Source organism: Galeopterus variegatus, unplaced genomic scaffold (assembly GCF_000696425.1).
Source record: "Galeopterus variegatus unplaced genomic scaffold, G_variegatus-3.0.2 Scaffold1453, whole genome shotgun sequence".
Lineage (NCBI taxonomy): Eukaryota > Metazoa > Chordata > Mammalia > Dermoptera > Cynocephalidae > Galeopterus > Galeopterus variegatus.
In genome coordinates, this window is record NW_007727564.1 from 311,540 (window position 1) to 324,464 (window position 12,925).

The following is a 12,925-nucleotide window of genomic DNA, read 5'->3' on the forward strand; positions in this document are numbered from 1 at the left end:
ATTCTGTTTTTTTTTAATATAACATAATGCCATATGAAACATATTCTATAATAATAATATATTAAATATAATAATAATGCCCCAATTTATAAGGATAACTTTGTCATACCTGTTCAATTGGCTGAAAGAGAAAAAAGAATTATAAACTCTTGTCCACATATAAGGTTATTTGAACACTGTATTTCCAGTGAAGGTTTATAAATATGTAAGTTAATCAGTTTAAAGTATTGACAATACTGTTTAACGAGTAATAGGAACACCTCTTTTTAGCTACTGTTTCTACACAAAACATTAGGGAGTCCGAAAGTGTATAACAACTCTTAACAGTGGATAGAAGTAGAAATGGGCACTTGAGTCAGTAACTTTTGTCCCACTATTACACTTAGATTTCATGTTACCCTGTCTTGCCTGGAAGCTTTATTTCTCAACCTTGAATTGTTAATTTGATATGATGTCCTAAAGTAAAGATCTCCTTTTAACCTTCCTGTAAAAGAGTAGTACAGTGTTAAGTGGATATAACATCCTGTGAAAACAGTGTTATTGACTATTAGTCAATCATGTACTTAAGTTTAATGTGTAAAAATCCTCTGGATAGAAAATTATAACGTTGCATATTAAGACATTTCTTAATTAGGATAACATGGCTACTATATATTTACAGTATGAGTTCTAATTTTTTTGAGAGAATGAAATGAGATAATATATTTTTTAAAGAGCTTCACAAATACAGTGATGATTTGATATTAAAAAAAAAATGTTTGCAGTATTATGTGACAGGGAGCATACTGCCAGCTCTGGTGCACTGGCAGCTCACGTACCAAAACAAAACTAGAATAATTGCCAGTATAATTCTTTTTTTTTTGGAATTATTGAGATTTTATATAATTTGTGACAGTTAATAATCTTGGTCATTTATACATTGTATTGTCCAGAATGCTAATTTAATATATATGTATTAAATTCCTTTGAGAGGTTATTTTTGTTTTTGACAGATGAGAAAGATGCCTACTAACTTTAAAATGCTATTGAATTACTACATGTATAGTTTGTTTAAAAATAAATGCCACATGTAGTTGTAATAAAATTATTTTTTGCTTTTTGTTTTCTTTGCCAATAATAGACGTCTTCCATGTATGCACCTTTTCCACCAAGTGTGTGTTGACCAATGGTTGATTACCAATAAGAAGTGCCCCATATGCAGAGTGGACATTGAGGCCCAGCTGCCAAGTGAAAGTTGACACCATGTTTCAGAACTCTTGCCCTCCCTCTCATTCCCATCCTTCCTGGTACTGCAGTCAACCAAAGATGGCATGACTTACCTGTGCAGATTTGGAAGCATTGAACTTAGAGTGCTGGCTCTGCTATATGGTACAACTAATGCTAGACCTACAGTTTATGTATACAGTTGATTTTGGTGTATTTATAGAAGCTTTTTTTTTTCTAGATTTGACATTTTTCCTGTATCATTTTACTGTATTTTTGCATGGTTCCTTGTATTGCATTTCTTTGCACATATTATGGGCTTATGACCCTAAACTTGCAGGCAAGATTAGCTGCTTTAGTAAGTAGAATTTTGTGGTCTTTTTGTTTTTTACGTAGTACTAAGCCTTGAAAATTATGAATTTTTTTTTTATCCATTACTAACCTTTAATTTAATCAATCATGTACTTTAGTTTAATGTATAAAGATCCTCTAGAAAATGATAATATTGTGTATTAAGACATTCCTTAACTAGGACAAAATGGCTGCTGTATATTTACAAATATGGAGTTCTGAGTTAAATACCATCCTTAATACTGGGAACAGAATACAACACATATTCAATCAGATGCAGGTGGTATTCACATCACCAGAGTGATCAATATAAATTTTCTTGGTGTGTCCTTTTCCTTTCAGCACAGTGCAGATAGAGTTGAATATTGATATCATACATTTAGACTGCTGTTCTGATTGTATTTATCTTTTCTACATCATTTAGAACTTTATTTCCCTGACTCAGTTTTTGCTGCTGTGAAACAGCTTTTTTGAACACTAAATATTAATTTCAATTAGCTGGATTGTACATACTTGCAGATTTAACAAAATTTTAGGGAAATTGAAGATGACATGTAGAATTTGGTTCGGTTTTCTGCTAAGCATGAATAGTTAAGATACCTGCTTATGTTGATTTTGTAAACACATTCAGTCAAGATTTAGAATTTCGTCATTGGCAGGTATCCGTGCATTCACAGAACTTCTAAAGGTCCCAGGATCTCTTTTAAGGGATTTTTATTAGTTCAAAGATAAATAAAGTTAGCTGAATCTACATGTCTCTTGTTTTATTTCTCTCTAAACTTGAAAACAGTAAATCTGCAGATACTGTGAGGCACAAATTATACTGTCAACCTACTGTTGCTATGGTTATAGACTCCCACTTCGTACATTACCAAGAGTCGATCACTGATTTAAAATTTTTAATTTCTATAGTTAAGATTTACTGCTTAATATAGAATATAAAGTTAAGTTAACATACTAACATTTCTCCTTTGGAGGAAGTTTTAGTCCACTTCAGGATGCATATTATCAAGATACTTTCATATACGGGATAGTCTAATTTTATTTGTTTAAATATGCTTAATATGCCCCAGATTGCAAATGCATCCAGCCAGTAATATCACTGTCTGTATGTGGAAGACATGTTCCCATGGATCATATGTGAAGATGTCAATAAGCTTGCATTAAGCCACCTGCTTTGTAAGTGGATTGATTAATAAATAACTTATATTTCTATTGTCTTTGTGTTTCATAATTAGTTTTTATAATGTAACAGTTTACATTAAACATCTTGGAATTCAAAAATAGTGGTATTACTCAAATTGACATTTGCATAATTTGGTGTTTATATTCATTCAATTACAGCTAACTTGCTTTTTTCATATTAGTAAATATTACACTGTAGTAACTGTCAATATCAACATGCTTCAGTATAGTATGTGTGCAGATGGAAGATAGATTATGGTTAAGAAATTTAGATACAAAGTAACATTTCTAGAAGTATACTTGATGATTAAGCTACAGATGTAGAAGGTCAGGGGAGGATGAGGGAGAGAGTGACCCATGTCTGCATCTTACTGGGGAAAAGAGCAAGTTTGCCCCTGGAAAACCCTGGGTCTGTGCCAAGGGATGCAAGAAGTATAAATAAGGTAGGGAGAATTCTTTATCATGGAGTCCTCTTGATGTTCCACAAAACACAAGAAAAGCACAGATAGATTTCTCTGTTTTTAATATTACATCAGATTTAGATACACAACTATGTGTTGACCTGTTTTATAATTGCTACTGATTTTTTTTTATGTAGGTAAAGCATCGTTACTTTAAGATTTACTTAATGCAAGTATTTGTGGCATAAACCTGAACTGTTAATGCAGCAGCTTATTAAGCTACTGCTGTTAGTTACAGAAAAATGTGATTAGTAATGAACCAACTAAGGAAGAAAATGATGTTGACCATATTAGCTTTTTCTGTTTTGTTTTGGTGTCTTTCATATCCTACTTCATCTTATGTCAAAATGAACATTTCAGTTATAGCTATCCAGATACTTAAAAACTAAACTTCTTTTGCCAGCAAATCCTTATTTTTATTGTTGTTAATATGCAAGTGATAAACTGATATTTGAAACTTTTTCCTTACTCTGATGACTTTATTTTAGCTGCTACCACACTTCAGCATTTAAACCATAACAATCGACAGAAAACTAGTTCTGTTTAAAATTTTTTCTATTTGTAACTAGTTGAAACACTGAAATTAAAATATAAACTCTTGTAGACATTTCATTATTAGTGTTTCATGAATGGGAATAGTTTAAATCTGTAGACAATATATCCTAATTTCTAACAACTTTCAAACCTCTGGGAACAAAGAAAAGTTTTTTGTTTATTGAGGACTTCATGTGTCACAATACTGGATATGTCAAGGGTGAAATACCTTCTTCAGTCAGAATTCAATCATTTTCTCAAACTAAAAATTATATTCAAAACAATTATTTCTTTTTTTTTTTTCTGGTGGCTGGCTGGTAAAGGAATCCAAAATGCTTGACCTTGGTGTTATCAGCACCACGCTCTACCAAGTAAGCTAACCGGACAGCCTCAAAAAAATTATTTCTTACTAAGAAAAATAAATGTTACCAATGATATTTTGTCATTGACCCTACTTGGGACAATCCCTTCTTCTGTATTTTATACAAATTGACAGTCCACACATGATTTTTTAGAGTAGTAGAAAGAATATATACTTTGGAGTTAGTCAGATTTGGGTTTTGAATTGTGCAGCTTTGAACAACTTAATCTTTCTGAACCTAAACATTCTTTTATCTCCAAAATAGAAATACGACTTACCTCTTAGAGTTGTTACTAGGATTAAATGAGATGTGTGCAAAGAGCCTTACACATAGTACGTACTTAAGAATATAAGTTCTCAAAACATACATATATATGTTATTCTATGCCCACTCCATCCCACCCCACAACCCAAATACCTTTGTCTTTGATAACAAATGATAGTATAGCTAGGTGCTGAACCATAAACCAGTTTTTTCTGCTAACATTCTCTTAAACTGCATCCAAGCAACTAATTACTAGATAAGAAGGAACAATTCAACCTTTATCTGAGGGATTGGAATTTTTCTTTCACTGTAGGGATGGACGATTCCTAGCACATGTGCTTTTTTCCTCTTGCCTTGCAATCACAGAAGCATAGCTGCCCATCAATACTATGCTTTAGGCAACTACTGCCAGTGGATCAGAATTGGTACAGAATTTGAAACCATTTGCCCTCTCTGACCTAAAATTAAATATTTGCAGATAAATTAACCCTAGAATTTCTCAATACCTCCTAATTTTTCTCCCCACCAAACTGTTTATGCAGAGACCTGGTGACCATCAGGAGTTAAACACACAGTACTAAGCTGCCTATGTTGTATTTTAGCTGCTTCTAGGCTGACTCTTAGGCTGATAGCCATGACTGAGAGTGAACATGGAATGTATGAGTTTCCAGGAGAAACTTTTATGTAGCCCAAACAAATTGCATGTCTATGAATCATCTTCTGTCACTACTGAATGGATTAGTTGACTAAATACTAATTTTTATTGTGGGCTCTGCAGAATCAGTTTTTCTTTAGGTAATAATACGTGTGGGAGGAAAACTTTGGAAAGTGTAAAATTCTAGATTGTTATATACTGTGGTCTGGAAAGTAAGAATTTGACTTCTGCCATTGCCTGCTTAGCTGGTAGCACAATTCAAAACACTCAAATTTCCAATCTGGCAATTCAGGGAGGACCCAAAGGCCTGCCCTTCCTCTCACATGTCTGGGAATTTCCTCCATTATGTAGGACACTGCTAATCTGTAATCCTAGGGACTCTGTTCTTTAGGTTCTCAAGAGCCTTTGTATAAGAAAGATGTTTGACAGGGGAATTGGAAGACGTGCTTAAGTCTTCCATCCACTGCTGTCCAACCTGCTTTTAAAAAGGAATGAAGAATGCCTTTCATTGAACTGTTTAGACTACTATTTGTATTTGCTCAGAGAATAAGTTATGATGTATTAGATTTCTAGAACATCATAGTTAGCCACATACTCCCTGGAGTTTTGTTATTATCTGTTGCTGTGAAATTACCTATTGCCTTGTAACCCCAAAACTTAATAGTTTAAACATCAAACATTATCTCAGTTTCTATAGATCAGGCACTCAGGCACTCTGGTGCTTCTAGCTCAGGGTCCCCTCATGAGGTTACAGTCAAGGTGATTGTTGGGGCTGTGGTCATCTGGATGATCCACTTCTAAGATGGCTCACTCACCGGGCTGTTGACAGGTAGCCTCAGTTTCTGACTGGCAATGGGCTAAGCGACCTTACTTCCTTGCTACATGGGCCTCTCCACAGGGCTGCTCAAATGGCTTCACGACAGAGTAGCTGGTTTCCCCAGAGTGAACTCTGCCAGAGAGAGAGCCAGGAGGAAGCCACACTGCCTTTTTTTTTAACCTAGTCTCAGAAGTTACACTGTCACTTCTGCTACATTCTATTCATTAGAAGCAAGAGTCAGTAAATACAGCCTATACCCAAGGAGGTGAAGTAGGTTCCACCATTTGAGAGAAGGTGTAGCCAAAGATTTATGTACATATTTTAAAAACATTACTCTTATCCCCTGTGTCAAAACCCAGCTCCAGACATCTTGACTTCTGTGGGTAAAAATTCTATCAGACTGGCTTCAGTGCTTCCTGAGGCTCTCAATTACATCCAATCCATTGTTCAGTACAAGATAAGTGTATGACTCCTTGTGCCCTCAGGAGACAAACCAAATGCTAACACATCTCATGGAAATGGCAAAGGCACTCAAGTTTTCCATGCAAAAAATCTAGTATAACATTATTGAGAATTCAGAGTTTACAAATGATCATAAAACCCAGCTACTGTGCTGTTTTTCTAAACTGATCCCATGAAAAAATCAAAATGACTATTCCAGCAAACAAAAGGCTTCAAAAGGTGCAAGGATCAGGAATGCCCCAGGTAAGTGTATCTGTCACCTGTTTTGTAACAAACCAACCCAAAGCTTAGTGGCTTAAAACAGCATTTATTTGTGCACAGTTGCATGATTTGGGCAGGACTGGGAGGGCATAGCTCATCTCTCACTGTTGTATGACTGACATTCCTCATGTGGCTCCATTCAGCTGGGAGCTCTACTGGGATAGAATGTCCAATATGGCCTCCCTTACGTGTCTCATGCTTCAGCTGGAATGGCTGGAACAGCTGATCACTCACTGGGCATTTCTCAATGTCATTCATCTCTTTAGCAAGAGATAGCTAGACCTCATTACATTGTGGCTCAGGGCTGCAAGGGAGAAAGCAGAAACTGCCAGTTCTCCTAAGATGTAAGCCTGGAACTGGAACAGCATCACTTCTGTCACATTCTGTTGGCTTGCCCAGATTTAAGGGGAGAGGAAATAAACTACACCTGTTAATAGAAGGTACGGCAAAAAAAATTATGGCCACCTTTAATCCACTACGGTAAGTTAAAACAAGCCTCATTGCTTTGTTAGAGTGCCTAGTACAAACTTTCCAAACACGTTTAATTTTGTCCCCCTAAACCAATATTCTTGATAGATGATTATTGTGATGGTTAGTCTTGTGTGCCAACTTGACTGGGCCATGGGGTGCCCAGACATTTGGTCAAACATTGTTCTGAGTGTGTATGAGAATGTTTCTAGATGATATTAACATTTGAATCAGGCTGAGTAAAGCAGATTGCCCTCCCTAAGTGTGGGTGGGCCCTATCCAATCAGTAGAAGTGATGAATAAAATAAAAAGGTTGATCTTTCCATAAATAAAGCAAAACTTCCAGCCTTACTGCCTTCAAACTGGAATATCAGTTTTTCCTGCCTTCAAAACATTGGCTCTTCTGGGGTCTTAAGTCTCCAGCCTTCTGACTGAAGCTATACCATCAGCTCTCCTGGGTCTCCAGCTTACAGATTGCAAATCTTAGGACTTCTCAGCTTTCATAATCCCGTAAGCCAATTCCTTATAATAAACCACTTTATACACACACGCGGTCATGCTTGCTTAATGAAGGGGATATATTCTGAGAAATGTGTCATTAGGCTATTTCATCATTGTGTGAACATCAGAGTGTATTTACATAAACCTAGATGGTATAGTCTACCACACACCTAGGCTATATGGTATAGCCACCATTGCACGTGTGGTCTATCATTGAAACATGGTTATGTGGTGCATGACTGTGTGTGTGTACACACATACACACCCTATTGGTTCTGTTTCTCTGGAGAACCATGACTAACACAACTGTTGTGCCTCCAGTTACAGTCTTCTACGTGTGGTCTATCATTGAAACATGGTTATGTGGTGCATGACTGTGTGTGTGTACACACATACACACCCTATTAGTTCTGTTTCTCTGGAGAACCATGACTAACACAACTGTTGTGCCTCCAGTTACAGTCTTCTAGCGACAGGGAATTCATTACTTATTGAGAGAGCACATTTTTTTGTAAGCAGTTAAAACCATTAGAACAAGATTTTCCTTTGGTAGAGGTTTCTATAACTTTAGTCATAGGGTTGTATTCTATATTCCAGAATAATGTAAACTTCTGGTTCCTTGCTGTATTCTAGCTCTTCACATATTATGGGACAGCTATCTTGATTTATTTAGGTCTTCTCCAAGTACCCTTGTTTTTGTTTAAAATGGATCTTAAGCCTCTTAACTATCCTTGTCACATTTTCCAAATACTTTAAAAATATATATATATTTTAATTGAAACACAGTTGATTGTACATATCTGTGGGGTACAGCATTGAATATCAATACCTGTGTGCAATATGTGATGCTCAAATCAGGATAATTAGCATATTCACCATTATACAATGTAATGGTTTTTCATGGCTCTTTACAAGTTCCTCCCTTACTCCTCTCCCCTTCTCCTTTTCCCACCTCTGATAACCTCAGTTCTGTCCTCTCCTTTTGAAAGGTCAATGTATGTATTGCTGTGATTGTTGTATCTTTCTTTTTTTAGCTCCCACTTATAAATGAGGATATGTGGTATTTCTCTTTCTATGCCTGGCTTACTTCACTTAACATAATTTTCTCTAAGTTTGTTCATGTTGCTGTGAATGTCAATATTTCATTCTTTTTATTGCAGAGTAGTATTCCATTGTGTACATATGCTACATTTTCCTTATTCAGTCATCTGACAATGGACATTTAAGTTGGTTCCAATTCTTGACTATCGTAAATAGAGCTGCAGTAAATATGGGAGTACCGTTTTCTGAATACTTCTGTTTATTAATTCTCCCTATCATTACTGCACATGTGGTCTGAATATTAAAAAGTCTGGAATTACATTCTTCTGAACTCATGCTAGTGAGTTAGGTCTTGGAGTGGTGGTATTTTTTAAGGAAGCACAGGTTTTCTAAAAGTGTGGAAATGGAAGGAAATAGGAATATTTGGAAAAGGGGTACTGTAGTGGATTGAATTATGTCCCTCCAAAACTCTCCAAAGCTTGAATTGTGTCCCCCAAGTTTTATGTATTAGAAACAGCCCCCACTGTGACTGTTAATAGGGTGGGAAATCCTATTATGGTAATTGAAAGGTGGAACCTTGAAGAGGTGATTGGATTGTAGGACCATACCATAGTGAGTGGATTAAAAATGGTCAGGGGCGTGGCTCTGAGGGCTTTAAAAGGAGGGGAGAGACTGTCTCTCTCTGCTGTCTCTGCTTCCACCGTCTTGCAGTGTGAGACCCCTGGGTCACTGTTACCACCACCAGATGGAATTTGGACTTCTCAGCCTCAGAAACTGTAAGCAATAAATTTCATTTTCTTTATAAATCACCCAGTTCAGTGTACTTTTCTGAATACTTCTGTTTATTAATTCTCCCTATCATTACTGCACATGTGGTCTGAATATTAAAAAGTCTGGAATTACATTCTTCTGAACTCATGCTAGTGAGTTAGGTCTTGGAGTGGTGGTATTTTTTAAGGAAGCACAGGTTTTCTAAAAGTGTGGAAATGGAAGGAAATAGGAATATTTGGAAAAGGGGTACTGTAGTGGATTGAATTATGTCCCTCCAAAACTCTCCAAAGCTTGAATTGTGTCCCCCAAGTTTTATGTATTAGAAACAGCCCCCACTGTGACTGTTAATAGGGTGGGAAATCCTATTATGGTAATTGAAAGGTGGAACCTTGAAGAGGTGATTGGATTGTAGGACCATACCATAGTGAGTGGATTAAAAATGGTCAGGGGCGTGGCTCTGAGGGCTTTAAAAGGAGGGGAGAGACTGTCTCTCTCTGCTGTCTCTGCTTCCACCGTCTTGCAGTGTGAGACCCCTGGGTCACTGTTACCACCACCAGATGGAATTTGGACTTCTCAGCCTCAGAAACTGTAAGCAATAAATTTCATTTTCTTTATAAATCACCCAGTTCAGTGTACTTTGTGATAAGCAACAAAAATGGACTAATACAGATACAAACTGAAGAAAATGAGACACAGTCTCCACCCTATTTGTGAGTGAAAGTTGCTCTCACGTCTAAGTAGCCTACACACCAATAGGAACAGCTTAGCCCAGAATTGGGGATTTTATCTAAAAGTCAACTTGGTAAGCCAACTGGGACATCCCACCAAAGCTATGAGAATATGATACAAAAATTAAGAGCACCTCACAATTTTAGTCTATTTTAATAGAGAATAGGAAATACATGAAAAAGTGAACAGTATACTTTAGAAACTCCTATTTGAGTCAATGTTTAATCACCCTCCAGACTTTTACCTTCTTACCCACTTTCTAAGTAAGAATGAGTAAATTATACTGTTATCCTTCCATACATCTTATTTCTTCTATATTTTAAGTGCCGTGAGGGCAGGAACCCAGTTTTTATGCCTTCCTCTGCCCTTTTTTTGCTGTTAAGTAGTATGCACAGTGCTTTGCTTATCAAAGGCATTTAGTTGATTTTTTAAAAATCTGGATAATCCATAATTTTCAAAGGTGCTGATTTTGAAAAATAGTTTTGAGTGTAGGTTGGTAAAGGAATTGGAAAGGTGTTCTCTTCCACCTCTCTGGATCTGAGCTAGCTTGCAGGCCCTAGACTGGGACTTACCCTGGCACCCTGCCCAGCCAGCAGTAGGTGACCTGGTCACTTTCCTGGGACAGGTAATGTTGAACTGTTGGCCAAGGTGAAACTGTAGGTAAAGATGGATGTAAGTAAGGCAAGGAAAAAGGCTTTCTTTTTCTAAGAAAAATGCTGACCTGCCTCTCCTCCCAAAGTAATCAATAGTGAAATTTATTTTTATTTATGACCAATTTTTAAGAGAAAATTTTAACCTAACCACTCAAAACTTAAGTTACCTTATGATTGCTTTCCCTCTCATCCACATTCAGTCATTCGCCAAGTTCTGTCATTTCTCCAGTAATGCTTCTCATATATGTTTTCATTTTTCATTCTAAACACTCATCCAAGTCAGGTTTTTGTTACATCTCACTTGGGAAGCCTTTAGCTTTCTAATCCACTCTAATCCATCCTTTAGCTGCCACCCTACCTGGGGTCAGATTTCTAAAACAAAATTCTGACCAAGTAATTACCCTTCTTGAAAAGTTTCTGTGATTCCTCACTTTCTGGATCTCTTGCAGCTTTGTTTTTAACATTCCTATGATCCAAATGCCTCAGACTACTTTCTGTTCTTCTACATTCGTTCTCTTTGTTCCCTCTTGCTGAGTGCCTTTGCCATCTCTCCTGCTAAAATCTAACCCTTCTTTCAAAACTCAGCTCACATACTCCATTTCTAGTCAGCCTTCCTTCACCTACTCCCATTTTTAACTAATCTACTTTGTGCTTAGTATTTTACAGGTCTGCCTCTTATAACAGTTTCATTCCTATGTGTTTCCCCTTCCTTGTTTTGAACTTGAGGTCATAGCTAATAAGTTATTCTTCTCTGTGTTCCCTGCAGTGCCTTATACACAGGGACATTTTAATTTTAATGTGACAGATATATTTTATCTTAGAGAAAGAAGAAATCAGAAAGAGGTAGGCAGAAATGGATGGGGGTGGAGAACTGGAATGGGATAAGAGCAACTGGAAAGAACGTGGTAATATATAGGAAAATAACTGGGTTCTGTTAAAAATCAGCTGGTGAAATCATAATTTGTCTATTGTCTCATTCACAAATTAATGATATATAAGTTAAACTGGGCCCTTTATGCCCTCAGTGTAGTCTGGAACAATGGCTGCTGAAAGGTCACCAAGGACAGAGGAGGAAAACCATTTTTTAAGGATATAAACTGCAAACATGAGCTAAGCTTTTGGACTTGTCTTACATGATTTGCTGTATGCCCTCAGTGTAGTCTGGAACAATGGCTGCTGAAAGGTCACCAAGGACAGAGGAGGAAAACCATTTTTAAGGATATAAACTGCAAACATGAGCTAAGCTTTTGGACTTGTCTTACATGATTTGCTAGCAGGTAACCCAAATGAATCCTAATGGAAATTCAACAACAATAAATTAGCACCCTGTTTTAGGCACTAGAGATATAAATTGTGCACAAGACAAACATCCCTGCCCTCATGGAGCTTACATTCTAGTGCATTTGTTCAAATTAAACAGCTCCAAGGGTGGAGCTTGAGATGGTCCTGTTCTAGCAGGGCTGTGAGATTTTCAGCCCTGACCTGACCCAGAGGTCAGGTTCCCTCCTGTCAACCCTCTCAACAGACCTGCATCATGACCTCACCCACTGCCCAAGAAGTGGCTGGCAGGGTTGCCTTTATGCAGCCTCATCTAGTGGCCTCGCACACTGCCCAAGGGGCAGCTCAGCAGGGCTGCCCCTGGCAAACCCACTCCTGAAGGGAAGTATGACCTCACACCTGGCCCCGAGAAGTGGTACAGTGAACTGGCTCATGGAAGAACCACAACTAACTAACCAAGCCAAAGTGTGCTCACGCCCCCAACTCAGAATAACAGCCTATCTGTCATGCACCTGATAGAACCATCCCTGAGACTTTGAGCCATCACACACACACATATCCAAGTGGGAAACAGCCAGGATGACATGCACGTGATCAGAGAATCAGCATGTGACCCAGCCAATGGTGAACCAGCCCCAGAACACACCACATGCCCATAATCCCAGCCTGAAAATAAGCCCAGCAAACCCATCCTCAGTGAGCCAGCTCTTGAGACAACTAACTCACAGGGGGTACATGTACGCCCCCAGCCTGAGCACCAATACTGCAAGCCCACCCATCGGCAGAGCCATGCCACCCCTGCCACAAACCCTCTAAGCATAGGCCATTGATACATGTGCAGACATAGTGAAAGTGCATTACAGCTGAAGAAACTGCACTGATCCAGAACAAAGCCATTGTACTCTACTCAGTTGAAACCCAAAGACACA

The 12,925-nt window shown here is 37.7% G+C and overlaps 1 protein-coding gene across 7 annotated transcripts in view; it reads left to right on the forward strand.

Annotated features, from left to right (window-relative positions):
- Nucleotides 1–2,774, forward strand: part of RNF111 (ring finger protein 111) — an 84,588-nt gene extending 81,814 nt beyond the window's left edge. For all 7 annotated transcript variants that reach the window (XM_008577121.1, XM_008577123.1, XM_008577124.1 and 4 more), the window contains exon 14: nt 1,121–2,774. In XM_008577121.1, coding sequence (XP_008575343.1) covers nt 1,121–1,238 — 118 coding nt within the window. In that variant the 3' untranslated portion in view covers nt 1,239–2,774. The remainder of the gene's footprint in view (nt 1–1,120) is intronic.
- The last annotated feature ends 10,151 nt before the right edge of the window (nt 2,775–12,925 follow it).